The sequence below is a fragment of the Perca fluviatilis genome, chromosome 22 (assembly GCF_010015445.1).
Source record: "Perca fluviatilis chromosome 22, GENO_Pfluv_1.0, whole genome shotgun sequence".
Classification (NCBI taxonomy): domain Eukaryota; kingdom Metazoa; phylum Chordata; class Actinopteri; order Perciformes; family Percidae; genus Perca; species Perca fluviatilis.
This window is the reverse complement of record NC_053133.1, coordinates 24,970,924-24,994,846: the sequence shown is the minus strand read 5'-3', so window position 1 is coordinate 24,994,846 and position 23,923 is coordinate 24,970,924. Positions and strand designations below refer to the sequence as shown.

The 23,923-nt window shown below is 37.9% G+C and overlaps 1 protein-coding gene across 1 annotated transcript; it reads right to left on the bottom strand.

Annotated features, from left to right (window-relative positions):
• Positions 1-3,905: 3,905 nt before the first annotated feature.
• LOC120552721 lies at positions 3,906-10,804 on the bottom strand. The gene is made up of 8 exons (XM_039790944.1): positions 10,427-10,804; positions 9,720-9,834; positions 9,242-9,314; positions 8,869-8,889; positions 7,421-7,544; positions 6,812-6,929; positions 5,834-5,906; positions 3,906-5,012 (listed from the first exon to the last, which is right to left on the bottom strand). Exons 1-8 carry the CDS (start codon positions 10,497-10,499, stop codon positions 4,932-4,934), a joined length of 678 nt encoding a protein of 225 aa, XP_039646878.1. The 5' UTR covers positions 10,500-10,804; the 3' UTR covers positions 3,906-4,931.
• Positions 10,805-23,923: the final 13,119 nt, after the last annotated feature.

Here is a 23,923-nt window from a genome sequence, read left to right as displayed (position 1 = left end):
ATCTCTATATCTATATATATATATATATATCTGTGTGTGTATGTATCTATCTATCTGTGTATGTGTGTATGTATCTATCGATCTATCTATCTGTGTATCTATATGTGTATCTACCTATCAATATGTTAATGTGTCACTATGTATACTCTGTCTGTCTCTAACCTATCAGTCAATGTGTAAATGTAAATGTAAGCCTAAATATAACTAAACAAATCGCACTATGAATGTCACTACCAAATATCCGCTATCTCAAAATCTAACTCCTCTCACAAAAACCCACGAGGTCACAATGCGTTGACTTCACTTTCATACTGATGTGCGATTGTGTGTTCCCGACCCTTTCAATCACACACTGATTCATGCCACCTGTTGAAACACTCGTGAAACACTCCGATGTTTCATTTAGCCGTAGTCACGTGACATGGGTGTTTTGAATCACGCTTCGGATCAGTGTTTCGAAACATCTGCGCTTCGGGATCTCAACAAAGCTTCGGAACGTCAGTTTCACTTCAGCCATCCCTAGTTTTCTCTTGTTTGATTGGTTAGGGAGGTAAGTCTTTTGTTTTTGTTTTTTTGCTATTTTGTTTTGTTTGTTAGGTTATTTTCTTATTTCCCAGTTAGAGTATTTTGTTTTTTTGTTATTTTGGTAGCAGGCCACCCTGAAGTCTTGTAAAAGTTACCTTCATTTATGTTAGTCTATACGTTTTCTTGTAAAATAAATAAGTTTGTGGTTATCTAAACAAATCGTTTGTGGCCATGTGGGAGATGGGGAAGATGGGGCCTTTTCATGTTGCGTCCTAGGTACCCCTTGACTGGGGCGTAGCAGTTGTCTTCCCGTCAACCTTGAAAGAAACACTTATTTTTCGACGTTTCTGACGCCTTTTTTTCAGTTTGCTTTTGCTTTTTCCAATGTTTTAAATTTCTGCACATTTTCAGCGCTTATTTCTACGTCCGATATTTTCTGATCTAAAAGAAAAATTGAAAATGGGTCAATTTGACCCAAAGTCAACACAAGGGTTTTAAACACTTTTGACCTGAAGTAATTATAGTGTGAGGTGAAGCCTTTCAACAATATGATTACTGCAGTAGAAAATAACAGCAGTGGTTAGTATGTAGATGTGAACAGCTTATGACTTGGCCTGAAAAAAAAAGTTCACTTTTTCACAGTTTCACTGCACTTTAATCCCTGTGCGTGTGGCCCTGTGTCAAATCTTCAAGACATAAAAAAAGCATTACTTGGAGTGCTGTACAAATTACCTTTTTAATATTATTATCGACATTTAGGATCAATTTAGAAGTTTCAATGTGAGTAGAGCGTGTTAAATCTTTATTTACATTTTTTTTACAATCTCCAAATGCATATACCGTAATCTTTGAATGTGTACAAAATGGTGAACAGTTTCTTATTCATCTAAATGTTGTAAAGGTTTGCTGCCAAAGTCTTGCCTACTATGACATAATATATTTATTTAGATTCTCACATTCTGAACACCTTTCTTTCTTAGCCTTCTCTTCAATTCAGTAAAATGCAGATTATAGATTATAGTTCTGTTGTGAAATAACACCACGTTTATAAAACAAACGATAATGTGAAGCAACTTCCTTTTTTGAATATCACAATTTGGGTTGGGCCAAAAACACCTCTTTCTCGTTTCTTCATCTGTTCCATCACCATGACAGTGTATCTGTGGGTTTCCTAAAAAGGTGTTAACATGCTGTAGCAACAATGGTTTTATCAGGTAATCAGTTAAAACAGGCAGTTTGAGGACACGTTGAGTTTTTGCTACTATGATCATAGCCACAGAATAACAGACTGGAATGACATTGTATCTTTTCAAAACATATTCTCCCATGAACCTGAAAGAGCCTCGTCATCCTGCATATACGTGCAGATGGTCTAACTTTGAACTAAAAGTTGAATGTAGCCATAAAATATAGTAAGCTCATTTGAGTAACACATTTCATGATTGGCATTACCCCTTGCCAAAACATGTGGTGCAAAGTTTTATTTTACATACAGATAAAATATATTAATCCTTTGTTCTGTAGAATATCTTTAACCAGAGACCATGGCGGTGGCCTCAAGTGTCCGACCAACAGTCCAAAACCAAAAGATACTCAGTTCACAATCATAGAAGACTAAGAAAAACATAAAATAATCACAATGAAGAAGCTGAAACCAGTACTTCTTTTTAGGCATTTTAGGCCTTTACTTGAGAGGACAGATTAGACGTGAAAGGGGGGAGAGAGAGGAAATGACATGCAGCAAAGGGCTGCAGGTCGGAATCGAACCTGCGGCTGCTTCGGCAAGGACTGAGCCTCTGTACGTGGGGTGCACACTCTACCAGGTGAGCTACCCAGGTGCTCGACCAGTACTTTTTATATATATATATATATATATATATTGTAGAGTTTTGTGAGGTGGAGGATGAGGACCTTAGGTAAGTTGGGGTACCCTGTACATTTTTGCACGTAGTTGATGATTGTATAGATACACCAGGCTTAGTGGTTGTTGCCACCTGTGTAACGTTCTCTTAACCCTTGTGTGGTCCTTCGGGTCCCAGTGACCCGAAGGACCACACAAGGATTATGTACTTCCCTTTACTTTGTTGAGAATTGCTCTCTAAACCCTGTTTCTTGTAAAGTAAGTAAGTAAAGTTTATTTCTAGAACACATTTAAACACAGTTTAAGCTGACCAAAATGCTGTACAAACAAGAACTAAGGTGCTGTATTAACCATTGTTTAGGGAGCAATTCTCAACAAAGTAAAGGGAAGTACATAATCCTTGTGTTGTCCTTCGGGTCACTGGGACCCGAAGGACAACACAAGGGTTAATCTTTTTGTAGAGAAGCAGGCTAGGTATTTGGTTTGATTTGTTTTGCTTGTAGAGCTAGTGGTGAGTTAGGCCCTGTTTTGTTATATTGATTTCATTTGTTTGGCACAACCTCCAGGTCCCATCCTCCACCCTCCTGTTGTGAGATATTTCCATGTTTGGAATAAAAACCAAATGTTTCACTTTTACACGGACTCTGTTACATTATATTGTCGTGTTACTGTCCCTGAATCCATCAGAGGTGTCGTAACAAAATAAATGAATGAATAAATAAATAAACTTTTGGAGAAACTCAACCAGACATCACGCTGCGGTGGCCAATCACAGAACCTACCAGTGAATAGACAAGACAAATTGGAGTGGGGAACACAATGGAAACACAAATGGGCCATTCAAGTGACACTACCACACCACCGCGCACAACCCCAACGCCTGATTTGGTGTGAATGCAGCCTTAGTGAAACATTTTCAGCACATTGGATAAATTGAGCACTTTGTGCCAATCTAATAATGTTAAACTCTACTGCTTTAATTATTTCCACACAAATGTCAGATTTAGGTTTAACAAAAAAATTTCATCCTACATCTAAGATATTTAAACCTGCAGTAACTGATGAATTTGGCCACTTGGGGGCAGCACAAACAAGTTGTGAACACAACACTGGCTTGTTGATATGGTAAACTGTTGTAAGGTGACCTTGAGTGACGTGAAAGGTGCCCATAAATAAAATGTATTAATATTATTGTCTTGTTGGCAGACAGTTGATTATTTACACTTTTTTTTTTTTTTATCTCGTGACCCATTTTAGTTTCAACAACGAGCAACCCTCACTGTTCTCTTATGTGAAATGAATACCAGTGAATGTTAAGTTGTAAGACACTTCAGGCTAAGGAAGAAGGAATGAATATCAAAGCTTAAGTAATTCACGTATTGACACCATTGATAAAACAGAAGTGTGTCAGTACACACAGATGTTTTTAGACCAAATGTGGTCACTGAGGGCCAGACAGCTAAGAATAACCCTCACTGACTGATTATTCAAGAGATTCAGGGTTTTATTTTTGCTGCACAGACTCTGCACGGAAAACTCCATTCATGCAGTTCCAGTACTGCAGCCTACTACAGCACTAAAAGTAGACCTTAAACATGTACAAAATCTAAATTTAGTCACAAAAGGTCATTTAAAATGATTTATTTTCCATTAGTTATTGACAACTTTCCAAAAACGTGTTTCAATAAAAAAGTATTACTTGGAGTGCTGTCCAAATTACCTTTTATATATTATTGACATTTAGGATCCAGTCTTCTAAGTCTCAGTGTGAGTTGAGCATTATTATTTTTTTTTTTTACAATATCCAAATGCATATAATCTTTGAATGTGTACAAAATGGTGAACAGTTTCTTATTCATCTAAATGTTGTAAAGTTTGCTGCCAAAGTCTTGCCTACTATGACATAATATATTTATTATTTGGATTCTCACATTCTGAACACCTTTCTTTCTTAGCCTTCTCTTCAATTCAGTAAAATACAGATTATAGATTATAGTTCTGTGGTGAAGTAACACCACGTTTATAAAACAAACGTTAATGTGAAGCAACTTCCTTTTTTGAATATCACGATTTGGGTTTGGCCAAAAACACCTCTTTCTCGTTTCTTCATCTGTTCCATCACCATGACACAGTGTATCTGTGGGTTTACTAAAAATGTGTTAACACGCTGTAGCAACAATGGTTTATTAATGGTTTTATCAGGTAATCAGTTAAAACAGGCAGACACATTGGGTTTTGGCTACCCTGATCATAGCCACAGATTAACAGACTGGAATGACATGTCATTTTGTATTGCTGCATTGTATTGCTTCACATTGCAAGCATTGTTTTTTATCTTTTCAAAACATATTTTCTCATGAACCAGATTCATTTCCAAAGACAGACTCTGCCATTACTGTTATTGACAAGTTTTCAAAATAAAATAATGCTAGAATTTTTTTTTTTTAAAGCTGTAGATAATAAAGTAGATGTTTTTAATAGCAATGAGTAGTAAATTAGTTAAAAACACGTTTCTCAGTAAGCTGCTTTGCTGCATCGCTTTTTGCTATTCCAGATCATCTTCATCCAGGACTTCGAATCTTGTCCTCAGTAGTTTTGAGATATCTGGAGGACACTTTAATTTTTCCTGTGGTGGAGAGAGAGAGGGAGCAGGAAAAAGGAAGAGGTTGAGAAATGGACATGAAGTTCGTTATATTCTTGTGAATTTGTTTTAGTGACCAGTTGTACTGCTAGACTGTTTTATGATGCTTCATGAGTGGTCTTTAAAGAGCCACTTGTACCTGAGCATTATTCAACAAATGTGCTGTAAGCCTAAACCTACTGGAGTTATAATGAAGTTAAAACATTGATTACATTTATATCAGTGCACTAATCTTCAAATTCTTTGTTAACACTTTATTTTAGTAATTCACTAATCATTTCCGAGAAATGTATAATAATAATGACAGAGAAAATGGAAATTTGTTGAATTTGTTAGATGTCTGAATAATTAATTCCAATTACTTGCTCACATAACCAGCTGGTCAGCTGAACATGCAAAAAATTTACATTTGTCAACAAGAAAGCATGCAATATTTACTTGGCTTTTCTCTCTGGGAAATTCTTATTTTTCTGAAATTTGGTACCAAATTACATAGTCCTTTTCACCAAACTAGGAACTAATGTGATAATATGAAATTCTCAGTGAATCACAGATCTTTCTGTGAATGTGAAGCAATCCTTAGCTGTAAAGTTATAACACTGTTTTGTCGTGTTAGGTATATTTCACTAAAGTCTACATTGCCTGGCTGCAAATAAACAGCAGCGTAGTCAAAAACCGCTTTGGAAAGTCACCATTTTCACAAAGTTTGAAAACCTGTCATCCTGCAGGGTTTAGAAACAAATTTCATTCGTCAAACCCTCTAACTGTAGCACATCATGTGAGCTGTTTTATTGGTCGATACTCACCTCTTCTAGAAGGTTTTTGAGCCACGGGACAGTTGGTTCGACACAAAAAGTTTTACCACTGTCATTAGTAATCCTAGAAACAGGCCAACAAAACAATTAGACATTTAGTTTATTGCCTGGATGTTTTGTCATTGGTTGATGCTTATTTGTGTATTGCTATATTGCATTTGGTCCTGAAACTGTGATCATTTCCAGTGGTGGAAAGTATCTAATTATATTTACTCAAGTCCTGTACTTGCATACAATTTTGAGGCACTTGAGTATTTCAATTTACTAACTTATCGACAATTCACATAGACAGTACATACAAATAACTTCAGTCTTGTCAGGAGAACCATCAAGAAAGGCTTTGAAACTGAACTGAACATTAAAAAGTCCCTTTTCTTGATCCATTTCTGCTTAAGGAGCCTTGTTTCTGCTAGCTATTCACAACAATACTGCTGCATCGCTTCCTAATTTCCCAAAACTACGGAGCGGCCTAGGGCCCAAATCACAGAACATGCATGTGTTAATCGCTCATCAAAAAGTCAAATTAGTGACGTTAAAAGGAATTTGTGTTAACTCGTTATTGTGTTCATTTTGACTTGACCCTAAATATAATACATAATGTGTACTTTCATGTTTGGTACTTTAAGTATATTTTGATGCCAATACGTTAACTTGAGTAGTTTTGAATGCAGGACTTTTACTTGCTTGCATTTATTTACTTTTTACCCTCCTGCTACCTATACTTAAGTACATCTCTGAGTACTTGTTCCACCTGGGATGATTTCAACGGAAATAACAGTTTATTTCCATTTCAGGACAAAAGTGCAGCTAAGGAGGTCGAGAAGGAAAAAGATTGCAGAGGTTCACTGGCTGGTGGTTCTGGTATCTTGAGGTACGTCTCCACTAGTTTGACAACAGAGCAATAAATGGGGAGATGTAGAATTCCAGATGTATTTATGTTTAGACATTTTTAAAGCACGCTGTACTTACATAAAGGCATGGTACTTGCAGCCGTGTCGCTCTTTTTGTTCAAAGCACTGCTTGATTTTCTCAATATGCCTGAGGCGTTGGACTTTATTACAGCAGTGCAGTGGTATTTGTAGCATCGCTGAGAGAGAGAGAGAGAGAGAGAGAGAGAGAGACAGAGAATATGATTGCTGCAATTCATTTTAAAAGGGGTTGAGTAAAAGTAGGTCTTCCCCACTTGACTTGTAGTTTTACCTCAGTGGTATAGTTAGAGTTTAAAGGCCATAGTTTGGACAGATGTTTAAAAATATTTTATGAGTTTCCCAAATATATAAACGAAAAAAAAGTTCTGTAGCACAGTCAGTTAGGATGAACATAAAGTTAGGGCTTTAGACAGTTAGTCAACCGAGTGTTCCACAGAGAACCAATCGGCAGCGGATTTCATAGTCGATTGATCGTCCAAATCATTTTCCAAAGCAAAGATGTCAAATGTTCTCTTAAAGCTGCAGCGGGTAGAATGCAACAAAAAGCACAGACCCATAATTACGAATAAAGATCAGTCTTCTTCGAAAGGTGAAAACATTCCTACTCCATATTCAAAACGCTGCAGATTCAATGAATAAAGAGCTGTACCTTCGGATGCAGAGAAGAGCATCACAACAGCCAGAGAGAGCAGAGCGATCCTGACGGAGAGAGTCGTCCACATCTTCAAACGCTGCACGGCACCAAAACTGACTCTGGTTCTGTCAGTCGTCGTTCAGTTACTAAGTGCTCAACTCTCCCAAGTGTAACGATTTGTGAAGGGTTAGAGAGGTGTTGATTTTATGTTCCCGCCGCTTTTACGCTAAAAAGAGGAACCATTGTTGACATGCGCAGTGTTTTTGGAGAGACTCACACCCAGAAGATAGTGGAGTTTGTTACCATATATGTTCAGGTTTGTTGTGTATCTCCAGCGTTTATCTTCTTCTGCAATGAGTTCAGCTGAATAATATTTCAACATCATCATTGAAAGCCAGCTCTGTAACACTATTTGAATGGGTGTTCATAAGACTGACAGGACACTTTAATTATTATGACATGACATCTGTCATGAACATGAAGGAGTCATTTTGAGTGTTCATGACTGTTGTCATTAAGTGTCATTCGGTAAATTATGACACTTTTAATGCAAAGTTAGCATTGTCCGAGATGGCTTTGTCATGACAACTTGACTTTAGCGAAGACAGCAATCTGTGTTATAAGGCGGGAACATTCTGAGTGTCAATAGCAGAAAAGGGTTATAAGAAAATAAGATAAGTTGGTTTTCTGTTGATTCTCATTTTATGACTATCAACTAAAGACAAAAATGCCCATTTTAATATAAAATATTATTTTTTTTTCTTTCTTTTTTAAGTAATAAATGAATGTAGATGTGTAAAACACTTAGGCCAATAAATTATGGATTCAAGTCTCTTTCATGCTCTTATTCTGGTCAGTAAGTAGCCAAAGTAATCTTGATTAGAGTTAACATGTACATGCAATACCTGACTATAGTAACAACTGTAAATAGTCCCATATATGTATGATAACCGTTTCACATATTCTCAACTTAAATCCTAATTCATGCAGTGAATCCCCATCGTACTGATAGCCAAAATCAGACTTCTCACAAAGTTTTAAATCAATCGTGTTTTATTTTTGGTCTCAAGTTAAATTTGTGTTCAGCAAGAAAGAAAACATTTTTTTAGGCCATTACTGTTATTGACAACTTTGCAAAATAATGCCACAACATTTTTTTAAAAGCTGTAAAATGCACATATAAAAGTTTAAAAATATATTTCCTTAAAATTGCTCTAAAATCCCCATCCATGCAGTGAATTCCCACTGCACTGCCATCAAAAGGTAAATAATCCCTATTAATTATATTTGGTCTCAGGTTCAGCTGCAACCCTTAAAAAAGTCTTGCTGTAATTGATAACTTTACAAAACAATGCCACGACTGTAAACTGTAAAAGCAATAAGAAGTGAAAGGTTCGGAGTAGCTGCCATGCCTAATCCATATCATCTTCATACAGGACTTTAAATCTGCGTTTTGAAATCACTGGGGGACACTTGAATTGTTTCTGTGGTGGAGAGAATAAGACAAAAGTAAAAAGAGAGATACAGTTATGCAGTGACACAGAAAAGTCCATGAGTTTCACAAAATGTTTGGTTTAATGTTAGTAAAGTACCTCAGTAGACTTTTGCAGAGTATTTCCTATTTCTCTGCCTAATCTGTCCTCTTACAACATAACATTGATAAACTGTGGGTTGTATGCTGTACTCATGTTGTGATCATATCTGTAGTTTTCTTTTGTTTGGTTAAAACCTTGGCGGGAACAATATTGTTGGGATTTTACTTTTGGCCCTTGGAAAAAAAACACTGCCTAGTTGCAAGTGAAACAAATGTTTGAGCAAAATGTAAGCTGTACTCACCGTCGCTAGTTTCTTCTTCAGCCACATGGAGTCTGACTTGATACATTGCAATTTACCTGACAAAGTTTTAAGCCTGGAAACAGGAAACGGAGGAATTAAAACAATTTTCATTACCTAAACATCATTTGGCTGATGCTCTTTTCTAGGAACACCTCTGATAACATTTAGCATTTTTAAAGATGCCTCCGTGCAACCAGATTATAACCAAGTGAAGCTCAAGGATCCAGTGTTGCCTTTGCTCCTGTATAGACTTTAACCAAGGAAACAGCTTCTTAATTAGCAACTGATTTTTTTTTTTCTTCTTCTTCCTCAATTTCAGGACGAATGCCACAGTGGAAGAAGAAGAAGGTTGTCACTGAGGTAATTCTCAAAATGTTTTTAGCAGATTAAATGACATTGGAGAGAGATGAGCACAGAAACATTTCATTTGATCAGGTTTAGTATTTATGTGAACATGTTCAAAGCATACTGTGCTTACAGGTAGGCATTTACGCGGCAGCCCTCTCTTGCTTTCTGTTTGTAACACTCTGCGATTGGCTCTTTTGTCCTGTGGCCACCTTCATGACAGCAGGGCGGATATAGAAATGCATCCCCTGTGACAGAAGAATTCATACACATAAAGAGAGAGAGCTACTGTCATTATTCAGAAATTATTTTATGTTTTATAACCAAAATAGTAAGCGTGACACACTGTTAAACACTTTAGTGTCAGAAGTGGAGAGACATAATTAAGTTATAGGCTCTTTAACCAAAACTTTTAATAAACTGTATTGTGCTTTCTATCATAATGGTAGTATGACAACAACAAAATACAATGGACAGTAAATCACTGTATTATTATTGCTCTAACCCTACTAGAAAGTGCGTGTATTTCATTGACAAACACCTGTATTTCATTGACAAACACCTGATATGAGTAATGTTGTACCTTTTACTATAAAGAATGTGGTTCTTAACCTTCTCATCCTAAAGTGTTTTCTTTCATCATTTGTTAGGAGAAGATTATATTCCTCTTTTAAACTGCAAACGTACAGAGGTCAGCCTCAGAGTAGTGTCTTTCTCTTAGACTGCATACATACAAACACCATGAATAAGATAGAGCAGCTTGTATTGTATGCATGTAGAAACAGAACCCACTTACTCTATATTCAAACCAATGCAAACACCAGACATAAAGAGACGCACCTTCTGATGCAGAGAAGAGCATCACTACAGCCAGGGTGAGCAGACAAATCCTGACAGAGAGACTCGTCCACATCTTCAAACCCTGAACGGCGGCACCAAAACGGACTCTGGTTCTGTGAATCGTTCTTCAGTTACGAAGTGCTCAACTCTCCAAAGTCTAATGATGAGCGAACCAGAGAGGCGCTGATCTCATATACTGCAGATTCACGCTAAATGAGGAACCATTGTTGTTGTCATGCGCTGTGTTTTTATCACTTTGAAAGAATCGTGTTGAGGTGAGGACGGTGCACGCACACTTACAAAGACTACCACACCCAGAAGATAGCCGAGTTTGTCGATCATATTCTGTACATACAGTATATGTGCTGAATTTCCTGAAATGCATGTTCACGTTTTTTGTGTGTCTCGCACTGCGTTCACCAGCTATAATAATGTATATGTTTCAACCTGACGACTCCTCCGTGCACAAAGCCAGCTCCATAAAGAAATGGTTTTCCCAGTCTGGTGTGGAAGAAGTTGACTGTCCTGCATTAGACCCCTGACCTTAACCCCATCCAACACCTATGGGATCAACTGGAACAGTGTCTGTGAGCAGACTTGCGCCAACATCAGTGTTGAACCTCACTGATGCTCCTGTGTCTTAATGGGAGCTAATTCCTGCAGCCTGGTTTTAAAATCAGCTGGAAGGACTGAAAAACCAGGAGAGTGAAGCTGTTATACGATCACACATGGGTGTATTTGTCCTCTGCCCATATTCTTTTGGCCATATAGTGTACTGTGTATTAAACCATCCTTGAATTATCATCAACAACTGTAAGTTATCACTTATATGCAAGTTAATATATTCTTATATTGTCAATATTATGTTTTGATGTCTATGACCCCAGGGTTGTGTTTTTTTTATCATCTTATTATTTCTACTGTTTTTCTTATTCTATGTCAATGCTATATATATTCAAATGAATACTATGTATTTGCTTTAGGTCTATTTTTCTATTTTTACCTGCTTTATTACAGTCCTTACAGTCTGTTTTGACAAACCTGTGACACTGAGTCAGCCCAGAAATCCCCATCCATGCAGTGAATCTCCACCAAAACCAGACATCGTCATGCATCTAGAAAAACCAGTCAATCACCTTTTTAAATCCATTTAACATGTATTTATTTTTGGTTCCAGGTCAAAAAAAAGAACAACTCTGCTTTAACTTATCGACAACTTTACAAAATAATGCCACACAATTCAGTTTTTATAGCTGTAATAAAGTTAAATACAAAAAAATAAATAAAATTAAATAGATATTAACGTAAATAGATTATCAACGTAAAAGGAATAAATAGTAAATCAGCAGAAAATGTTCTGAGTAGCTGCTTTGCTGCAGCCTTTTTTCGTCATGCCGCACCAACTTCCAGGACTTCTTTTAAAACGACACATCGGGAGGACAGGTTATCTTTCCCTGTGGTGTAGACAAGGGGGGAGGGGCGGGGGGGGACAGGAAATGTACATTTAGTAAACTCTGTAAAATATCAGGAAATACTTGTTCATTTGTTTCTTTATAGTTTCTTGTACTTGTCTTCCCACCCGACCGACCAGGGGGAGTCGCTGTGATGGGATTCTCCCCCAGCTTCAGATGTGGGTCAGGACTCTGCACCATTTACACTTTAATTCAAACTTTTTGGTTCTGCTGTTGTGGCCCAATCACAAGTATTTTACCAGTTTGGTGTATGTTTGACTTATTTTACCGCTCAAGGTGGCATGTTGGAAACCTTATTTTTTTATTTATTTTTTTTTATAGAAAAGAGATACTTTGCACATTTGTACTTTTCAACAGCTGTAGGCCTAATCATGCGTGAGTGATTATCAGGTATTGTTAGAATAGTACATTAAGGTGGAAGAAGTACTGAGATCCTTTACTCAATTAAAAGTAGGAATACAACTGTTGGAAAATAAACTTTCAAGTAAAAGCCCTGCATTCATTATTTTACTTAAATAAAAATACAGAAGTACTATCAGCAAAATAAACTTAAAAGAAAACGTGGAAAATGTAGGTCAAACTAATTTAATTATTTTGTAAACTGTTCGCTAGTTTACAACGTATTTGTTAAATGTATTTTCTGTGTAAAATCTGCAAAGTAACTAAAGCTTTCAGATAATTGAAGTGGAGTAAAAAGTACAAGATTTCCCTCTGAAAGGTAGTGGAGTAGAAGTATAAAGTAGCAGAAAATGGTACCTCAAAATTAGTACATTTCTTGGTAACCAAAGTGATTTGGGTCCAGTAGTCTGTATCATCTCTGTAATCTGTATCTGTACTTTCTTTGGTCCAGACCTTGGTGGGAAAGTTTGTTGAAACTTTGTTGTGTTTTTGGATTTGGTTTGTTACGTAGGTGCAAGTAAAGTCACGAGCAACTGATTTAGCTGCTCTGGTATTTAACCCATGAACGCAGGCTTCACTGTGTTCCCTGAATGAACTGACGTGGACGTGCTTTGTGTGTCTAATTCTCACCGTCTCTATCTTCTCTTTGAGCCACGCAGCATCTGGTTTGATGCACAACCACTTATCCTTCTTGTTTTTGATCCTAGAAACAGAGACACAAAACAATTAGACATTTTCATTTTTAATGTTCGGTCATTTTGCCCCCTGTTCTTATCAAGAACATACTGTAGGTTTGGGACAAAGCTAACATTTATCGTTTCACCAATTCCCTTGTGCAACCAAATTAGATGTAGATTAAGCTGAAGAATCTTATAATACAATATATGTTTTTATAATTTAGAATGACACTAACAGTGGAGACAAGAAGGCATGGGAGAGAGGTTGTTACTGAGGTTTTTCTGGTGTCCCGAATTCAGATTTTATGCTTACAGGAAGGCGTGGTCGCAGTTCTGTCGTGGTTTCTGTTCGAAACACTTTTTGATAGAGTGGATCTTCCTGGAGCTGAAGTTGCTACAGCAGGGTACAATCTGACCGAAGGCAAAAGCTGCAACACCAGACCATCACACACACACACACACACACACACAGGAAATACTGTCATTATTCAGCATTACATCACTAGTTTCTAGTCATTAATATAGTGAGAGAAACCTGGATTTTGTTGATCACACTTTCTATTACAGGAATTTTGTTGATCACACTTTTTGTTGCCATTTTCTAAAATCGATATTGAGCCTCATAATGAATTATAGTTATAATCCTTAAGTCATTTCAGTACTGTATATAAAACCCCAATTTGTTATTAGCTATTTAATATATTTGCATTCTGTAATTGCACCTTTGTTAGGGCTGCAGCTAATGATTATTTTCATGAATTATTCTGCAAATTGTGTCAGGAAATAGTGAAAAATGCTTGTTATGATTTCTCAGAGCCTAGCGTGTTATTTTTAAAGTCCTTCTTTTGTCTGATCAACAGTCCAAAAGCCAAAGATATTCAGTTTATTATTACATACGACAAAGAAAAGCCTCAAATTATTGCGTTTAGGAACCTGGAACCAGCGAATATTTGCCATTTTTGCCTAAAAAATCACTGAAGCAAATAGTTTTCTGTCAGTTGACCATTTGATTAATTAAGAGTCATTTAATCCTGACACCGTTCCTATGTGGGATTCATGTGGGATTCAAATTCCAAAAGACAAAAGCACACATTTTACATAATGTAACATTCAATCGGGAGTTCAGTTTTACCTTGAGATGCAGAGAAGACCATCATCACGGCCAGGGTGAGCAGGCAAATCCGACGGCTGACCGAGAAAGTCGTGCACATTTTCAAATCTTCAAACTGACTCTGGATCTCAGCTTTAAACTGCTTTGTTATTCAGTATGCCTCTCCAAAGTCTAGTGATGAATGAACCGAGAGTTGGGTTCTTATATAATCCAGCTTCATGCAAAAAGAGGAACCATTGTTGTCATGCGCGATGTATCTTGGAAATAATCATGCTGCAGTGATGACAAGGGGGGGACTCTCCCACACACAGAAAGGGGGCAGCTTGGCTATCGTGTCCATATATGTTCAGGTTAGGGTGACGTTGAAGCAGGACTCATCTTCTCCTACCAGACATTCACATTTCACTGATGCTCGAATCTAAACTGAACTGCAACATGATTATATATACACTATATAATCACCTCATTGCACCTCTGTCCACATGCATTTGTGGACTTTTGGTCTTTTAGTTTCAATCTAGGTTAATATTCAAAAGCAATAATATATTTAGACAACAAAATTACAAAGTGACCTCTGAAAAATATTCATAGTGACTTAAACATGTCTTTTGGGTAGAGATGCTCACGTCTAAGTCATAAATGAATGTAAGAAAAGTGCCATTTATTGTTTTGTAATTTGCTTGTTGAAAAGAGCTTCTCCGCTGGGGGTTTAACCCGACAAATTTAAAGGCAGTTTGACACATGACGCAGATTTTCCTGTGGCTTTACAGTGGTCCTGTTGGATAAGGAAGTCAAGGATTAAGTCATGAATATTTTAGGTGTCAGTAGCAGAAAAAGATTTAGGGGGCTAGAAAAGAATTAAAGTTTTTTGCATTTTTTTTTTTTTAAATGTTGACTAATGGATATTCTTTCAACTTTCTTTTTTACCACTACAGAACATCATACACATGTGGGAGCTTCCCAGTTCAACCTGTTCCTGCTGCTAGCCCCTGAGATAACTAAAACACGACGCAGGTGAGAGCATTTTGCATTCACTATCCCCACCAACGTTTACCCATTTGATCTGAAATACTTAAACATGTTTGTGTAACTAATCATTCATTGACATTTCATATCAATAATACATGTTTGCCTTTGCTTTGATTAGAAATTTACATTAACTTCATTTAAAATTCTAGGCAAGATCTCAAGGTTTTTAGTTACTGGTTTGTAATTCAAAGTATGAAGCCATATGATATAATATTATTATTAAATATTACTGTATTTAAACCTAGTTGAGGGAAATTAAAAGGGAGCAATTCAAGGGACCAGTTATAGTTCATCAATATGGTCACAATGAAATCATGTTTCTTTAAAACAGAGAATGTCAGACTAAACCCAAAAACATCAAGAAAAAAGTTGATGAGAAAATGATCTCCCAAAATTTCAACTACCGCCATATTTGGCGAAAAACTTGTTTATCCCCAGTACACAAGCTGCGTAATATTACAGCTACTACTGTATAATGTCTTCCTGCCAAGTCATGCGATCTATAAGATCTATAAGTACGTTGACATAATTATTTTCCCGTTAACTCATTACTATAGCTGATAACATTATTTCAGTGGAAAGGACATTATCACAGCTTAGGCATACTTGGTATTTTATGTGAGCAAGAAAAGGGGAATCACCCAAACTCACAAGCCTGTTCAGAGACGCACTAAGAATAACTCCCATAGACTCACAAACCAACTATATTTAAACATCTACTGTTACCACAATAAGCTAAAAAAAAAAAAATAAACCATCACAATGGCATGAGACACTGCTGAGAGGAAATACTCACATGGAATGCAGCTGCATCGGTGTGTGTGTGTGTGTGTGTGTGTGTGTGTGTGTGTGTGTGTGTGTGTGTGTGTGTGTGTGTGTTGTGTTGTGTGTGTGAGACCAAGTAGTTACATTCAAGGGTCCACTTCTTCCACGTCTTGGATGTTGGCTATAACAGTGGATTTAAAATTTGTGCATGGTTTGCTATGATATTCTATAATGTTTAGAAGGGTTACAGAAACTAAAAAAACAAAACTATTAACATACATGTTTCTGTACTGTAGTAGATTAAACGTGTGTGCTGCTATGAGATTAGAAAAGTCACCAAAGATTTTGGTATGCAAGTCCGGATTATCTGAAACAATCATTTTAACTCTCATTACTTTATTTCAAATTCTATTCAATACCCCATTTATGTCTAGAAAAGTTGGCTGTAATAAAAGTGACCGCACTCTTAAAGGGGTGATAGAATGATTATATAGGGTATTTCACACTGTTCCGTATGGTCTCCTAATGGGGTATGTAACATTATTTGGGCTGAAAATGGCCTGGTTGATATTTTATTGGCCCTTATGCATCCCTGTGTTTTGGCCCTATTTGTAACAAGAGCTTTTCTTCCAAATATGGTATGGTCATGAATATTTAGATGAGCTGCGCGCTGCTTGGTTGAGCCTTATCCCTGTACACACACGTAGAGACGCGCGCTGATTGGTTGAGCGAATCGCCATACACATGCATTAGAGGTCGCGTGTTGATTGGTTGAGCGAATCCCCAATACACACACATTAGAAACCCGACAGAATCTCATATTCCAGACACTGCAATGTTTCCTTACCAAATTCACTTCTGAGACTTTTTTATGCGAGAAATCAACTATATAAAGCTCAAATATGGGCCGTTTTACAAAATTGGATGGCTAATTGCAAATTTGGTAAAACTGTGTGTCGGAGTTCAGCTGCCTGTGTTGCTGCCTCGCCGCCCGACCTGCCTTCCTCCACAGACCCCGGCTTGCTGTGAGCTCGATTGAGCGTCGGCACGGCTAGCAGCCCACAGCACCTCATACCCGCATAAAGTCACCGTTTGGGCAAATGGACTACTACCAAACGCCGCTGCCCTGACAGAGCTCCAGGGCCTGCATCTGCTCTCTTCCTGCTAGCTAAATGGCCCGTGTGTGAGAGTGAGAGTGAGAGCGCGGTCAGCGAGCTTGTTATACCAGCAATCTCTTACCACATGTTACACACATGTCACGCCACTTAGCTATACAACATACCTAAATGTCTTATAAAGCTAACACCGGTGTCCGATTTCAAGTTAATGAATATTTGTGAACTGTATGGGTTTCGTTAGCTGCGACTGTCTCTTCAATCCTATGTGTACAGATTGCGGCTAGTTAGCTTAATTTTTGGTCGTAATTCGAGTATATTTACAGTTTGAATTTCTTCACGACGCTTATACAACATCTAACAAAATGTTTTATTAAGCTAATAACGGTGTCCGATTTCAAGTCAATGAATATTTGTGAACTGTAAGGGTTTCGTTAGCTGCGGCTGCCCCTTCAATTCTAGCTATATGTAGCTACAAATCACGGATAGTTAGCTTCATTTTCGGTGTAATTCGAGTATATTTACAGTTTGAATTTCGTCACGCCGCTTATACAACATCTAACTATATGTCTTATATAGCTAACAACGGTGTCCGATTTCAAGTTAATGAATTTTTGAATTCTAAGAGGAGGCTAGCTAGCTCTCATTGATAGAGCTACGTCCAGCCACAGGCTCTATCAATGAGACTCGCGGACAAGCGGCGTTTATTTCCCCAATCGTTTGTTTAAATAACTCAACACATTATAATTACACACATTATAAGATTAACTAGAATCTGTGGTAAGAGATTGCTGGCAACAAGCTCGCTGACCGCACTCTCAATCACACAAACCTGGCATTAGGAAGAGGGGAACTGCAGGCCCTGGAGCTCTGTCAGGGCAGCGGCGTTTGGTAGTCATTCACCCACAAAGCGGTGACTTTGCACGGGTATGAAGTGCTGTGGGCTGCTTCAGGGGTTTGTTTTTTGCCAGTCTGGTTTGAAAGACTTTTGAAACGATCTTAACTGAAACTACTCAACAGTTGTGGGAGTAACTGATTGATGCAATATTTTCTCTTCATGTTTGAGAGAAAAGCTCAAAATGTAGGCCTCATGACTCATAAACACTTAACATTGTGTACTGCTAACCAGTGTGAAATAGAATTAAACTTTGACCCCTATCTGACACTGAATAAGTCAATAAGTAGTTTCTTAATGGGCAGTTATTGGGAAACGGCATAAAAAGCTAGTTAAACTGGGACTTTTTTATTACTGTATGTTAGTATGTGTTTGAAATGCCGTGCAGTTCAGAGATGACAACGCTGTGAGGAGCAGTCTGACAACGAGCAGGGTGAACAAAGAAGAAGGGGAAAGGGGAAGAGATAACTCATTATCTGTAAAAATAGCTACAAACCAACACGCTTGCAAAGACATAGTGATAGGAAAGTTGACACACTTGTATGATGCAAACACACAGATACTATCTATCAATGCACCCACCTCGCCCTCATCTTCCTCTTTGTTTTGTATTACTGTTCACACATGGAGACTTGTGGCTGCTGACCAGCAGGGACTTACCACTTTGAGGGTTGTGTTGAGGGGAAAAAATACCTCACATTATCTACTATAATGTTGTTTTTGCATTCAATTAGAGCTCCTATGATTTGTCAATTATTTAATTACTCAATTGACATAAAACAAGTATTTGTCAACTATTATTGTAATGAAGTAATCGTTTCAGTCATTTCTCAGCAAAAAACGGTAAATATATTCAGGTTTCAGCTTCTTAAATTTAACGATTTGCTGCCCTGCTTTGTCATAAATGACAGTAAATTGAAAATCTTTAGGTTTTGGACTGTAAGTCATCACCGTGGGCTTGGAAAAATTGTGAATGATTAATTAGGGACTGTCCGTTATTTATTTCAGGGGCCACCGGAGGAGTGTTGGGATCTTTAGTCAAAATAGACCTGACCCTATCTTCACCAGCAATAAATTTTTGGACAATCCCCCAAAATGATATAGAAAAAAGGTATGAACCTCCCCAACAATTCATTGATGCCTTCTGTACCGGTTTGCACTTGGCAAAGACATACAGATAGCCATTGTTTTTTTGTTTTTTTACAGCCATGACATGCGTGACTAAACCTCTGCATTCTCATCTGATGCATCCCACTCCTCTGTTACGGTGTGGTGGCCATTTCAGTAGATTTACTCACTAACATTGTTAGAAACACAATAAGCATGGAAACTAAATTCACACTTCCTGCATTACTGCATTACTTCAAATACAAAGTTACTCCTCTAGTAAACTAGTATTCACATGAAATAAAATAAGAAAACATTTAGACCATTCAGCAAAGGACACTGGGTAATAACAAATTCAACACTGGATGCTATGGACTCGTCACTAGGCTTCCTCAGTCATTGTATATTTTAGCATATAAGTAAAGCTGCTGAAGCTAAACATTATCCAAAACTCCATTTCTCAGACGAGCGTCAATTTGGGAGCTTGCATGCTACCACTCCTTCCTTCTCGTTTATATATATATATAATATCACCAGGACCAAAAGGATATTTGAGCCGGGTATAGATGCAGCCTGCAGACCTCCCGTCTCATGCCCTCCCGGCTGGTGTAGTCTGCGAGCTTGCGTCTGGTCCGCTATGTTTTCATACGGTGTTTTGGATGTTTTTGAACTGAACAGTACGGCAATCATGCTAATGAATAAAGTTATTTTTGCATCAGATGTCTTAGTTACAACACGATGGAGCTAGCAAAGCAGTTTTGTGTTTATATGTGCGAGCGGGATTTATTCAGTTTGGGAAATCCCACAGTCTCTGAAGCTATAGCTCAAATTGTCTGGCTGACTAAACAGGGAGGGACCCATCTGCTAGCGATAGGGGCCGAGACTGAGAGAGCTACATGGAGCTACATGGTTAAATATGCACCAACCAAGTCAATCTGAAATGTTGCTGTGCTCATGAATACAAAAGTTGGGTGACCCTCCCCCCTAGACTAAAAACAATTGGATGACCCTCACATCAACAAAGAATAAAAAGACATGACCCTCCCCTATTTTCCTCCAGTGGTCCATTCCATAAATACCGAACGGTCCCTTAAGAAAATAATAAGCAAATTAATCGATAATGGAAAATAATCGTTAGTTGCAGCCCTACATTCAATAAATTCAATTTTTCAAAGGTTCATACTAATCTTGTTTCATTTATTCACAGTTGTATTTTGCAGTTAAGTCTATGAAGCTACTCCGTTAAATAATCAGACTCAATATGAAATGACATTAATGGAATGTCGTTACTCAAAAAAAACAGGCTTTTGATGATTTTTCAAATTAATGGCAGTGCACAACTTTTAATTGTTTTTAATCCATGTTCAATTAAAAATTTAATTAAATATTTTAAAGGGGTGATAGAATGCAAAACCGATTTTACCCTGTTATAGTTGAATAACGACAGTTTGGTGGGTAAATAGGACATACATAGAAGCTCAAAATCCCATTGACACCCCTTTACTATGAAAATCTCATATTTTGAAACTGCCGCTGAAAACGGGCGAATCTCAACAGAGCTGGAAGTTGACGTCAACCTCCCAAAAACCGGAACCTTTGTCAGCCCTTGGGTGTATTAAGAGAACGGTCACGCCCCAACATTTACATAGGCTACACAACTGACCTGAGATCAGGTAGTCTTCTGAATCTAGCTGCCTCGCCGCCTGGCCTGCCTTCCTTCACAGACCCCGGCCTGCTGTGAGCTCGATTGAGCTCCGTCAAGGCAGAGCCACCATTAAGTAGCCAAAGAAACCGTAACCGTGAGCAAAATGTACGTAACAGTAACAACTGTGAGTTACCCCATTGGATTCAAAATCTTATTGAATAAATAACTGCTTCAGGGGTTTGTTTTTTGCCAGTCTGGTTTGAAAGACTTGTGAAACGATCTTAACTGAAACTACTCAACAGTTGTGGGAGTAAGTGATTGATGCAATATTTTCTCTTTATGTTCGAGAGAAAAGCTCAAAATGTAGGACTCATGACTCATAAACACTTAACATTGTGTACTGCTAACCAGTGTGAAATAGAATTAAACTTTGACCCCTATCTGACACTGAATAAGTCATCAGTTCAGTAAGAACATTGACTTATTATATATTACTTTCATAAATGTGTGTGAATTAGTGTTTCTTAATGTGCAGTTATTGTGAAACGGCATAAAAAGCTAGTTAAACTGGGACTTAAAGGGGCGATAGAATGCAAAACCGATTTGACCTTGTCATAGTTGAATAACGACAGTTCGGTGGCTAAATAAGACATACATAGAAGCTCAAAATCCCATTGACACCCCTTTACTACGAAAATCTCATATTTTGAAACTGCCACTGAAAACGGGCGAATCTCAACAAAGCTAGAAGTTGACGTAAGCATCCCAAGACCTGTACCTTTGTCACGCCCATGGATGTATTAAGAGAACGGTCACGCCCCAACATTTACATAGGCTACACAACTGACCTGAGGTCAGGTAGTCTAAATTCACTTCTGAAACTTTTTTAGGCGAGAAATCAACTATGTAAAGCTCAAATATGGGCCATTTTACGAAAATGGATGGCTAATTGCAAATTTTTGTCCGACTGTGTGTCGGAGTTCAGCGACCGGTGCTGCCTGGGTTGCTACATCGCCGCCCTGCCTGTCCTCCATCACAGACCCCAGTCTGCTGTGAGCTCGATTGAGCTCCGTCACGGCCGGCAGCCCGCGGTGCTCAATACCCGTGCAAACTCACCCTTTCTCGGTGACTGGACTACCAAACGCCGCTGGCCTGACAGAGCTCCAGGGCCTGTAGCTCGCTGTTCTCCCTCCCCTCTTCCTGCTAAATGGCCGGTGTGTGACTGAGAGCGCGGTCAGCGAGCTTGTTACACTCGCAATCTCTTACCGCAGGTTCCAGTTAATCTTATAATGGATATGTGTGTTGAGTTATTTAAACAAACGATTGGGGAAATAAACGCCTCTTGTCCGTGAGTCTCATTAATAGAGCCCGCGGTGAGCTGGAGTCCATCAATGAGAGCTAGCTAGCCTCCTCCTAACGAGACCTCTGAAATTCACAAAAATGCATTAAATTGAAAGTGTTAGCTAAGCTTTGTAAGACCTTGGGGAACCTGTAATATACATGCCGTGACGAAATTCAAACTGTAAATATACTATAGTTATGCCGAAAGTGTAGCTAGCCGCAATCGTTTCCCATTGTACTGAATGGGACACATAGCTAGCTAGCTGCTCCTCCTAACAAGACCCCCGACGTTCACAAAAATGCCTTAATTTGTAATCAGACACAACGGTTAGCTTTATAAGACCTTGGGGTAGATGTTATATAATTGGCGTGACGAAATTCAAACTGTAAATATACTATAGTTATGCCGAAAGTGTAGCTAGCTATCTGCGATCTTTTCCCATTGTATTGAATGGGACATATAGCTAGCTAGCTGCTCCTCCTAACAAGACCCCTCACGTTCATAAAAATGCCTTAAATTCAAATCAGAGTGTTAGCTTTTTTTAGCTTTGTAAGACCTTGGGGTAGCTGTGATATAAGTGCCGTGACGAAATTCAAACTGTAAATATATTATAGTTATGCCCGCAGCCAGCCGCAGAGCCCCGGTAGTGCAGTAATCCACAAAGGGTGACTTTGCCCTGGGTATGGAAACCAGCAGGCTGCCGCTTTCTCGTCAGACTGTGTGGAGCTCCTAAAGTCCGACACATCTTACCAAATTTGCAATTAGCCATCAATTCTGGTAAAACGGCCCAAATTTGAACTTTATATAGTTGATTTCTCGCATAAAAAAGTCTCAGAAGTGAATTTGGTAATGAAACATTGCAGTGTCTGGAATATGAGATTCTGTCGCTTCTCTAATGTGTGTGTATGGGGATTCGCTCAACCAATCAACGCGCGTCTCTAATGTGTGTGTATGGGGATTCGCTCAACCAATCAGCGTGCAGCTCATCTAAATATTCATGAGCATACCATATTTGGAAGAAAAGCTCTTGTTACAAATAGGGCCAAAACACAGGGATGCATAAGGGCCAATAAAATATCAAGCAGGCCATTTTAAGCCCAACCAATGTTACATACCCCATTAGGAGACCATACGGAACAGTGTGAAATACCCTATATAATCATTCTATCACTCCTTTAAAATCATTTCAACAACAGTGATTATGAACACAAACAAGTGGGCTGTTATTATTAATGACGTTATGTCTGTGTAATGTACATTAGTTAAATAGGATTAAGTGCATTGTTTTCTTATTAACTTTATTTGGTTTGTACAAAGTTGTACAAAATAACCACAAAAAAGTGAACAGAGGCACATAAATATGAATTTATTCATTAATTTATTCATTCTACTACTATAAAGTATTTGATACTGTTTGTTTTTTCCCTTTGATTTTTTCTTCTCTGAGAAGCAGCTGTAAGGGATCACAGTTTAACAAATGAGTATTTTATAAACACAAATTACAAACTAATAAATTACCTTATACATTATATATTTTTTTAAATACAGCTAATTATTTGATTGACGAATGCTTTCAGTTCTAATCACAAAACACACAGGATCTAGACATATTAGTTTTATAGTTATTTGAAACTTGTTTTGTTGGTTAAATTGTATATTTTTAAATAAATAAAAGGTAAATACATCTCTCAGACTTAACAGTAAAAAGTTTCCACCATAGATATCTATGGTTTCCACAATGGATGCATGGATGTATTAAGAGGATGTCCATTCCATTGCTTTTAAATTAACCGCTTTAAGTGTGTTCTCGCGAGATCTGAGCAACAGCGACCTCTTGTTTGTGTGTGGAAAAGCGACAGGAGGTAATGAGGAATACACTCCGCGGCTAACGATAGCAAGATACACAAATAAGGATTTAATTCACTTTCGCTCTTCACTGA

Excerpts from the sequence above, each read along its gene's own strand:
- LOC120552721 (XM_039790944.1), bottom strand. The coding sequence starts at position 10,499 with ATGTGGACGAGTCTCTCTGTCAGGATTTGTCTGCTCACCCTGGCTGTA. Across the intron at positions 7,545-8,868 it reads AACAATTCAAGTGTCCCCCA|ACGACGACTGACAGAACCAG; the intron begins GTGATTTCAAAA and ends CTTAGTAACTGA. Across the intron at positions 5,907-6,811 it reads TGCAAGTACCATGCCTTTAT|GATTACTAATGACAGTGGTA; the intron begins GTAAGTACAGCG and ends GCCTGTTTCTAG.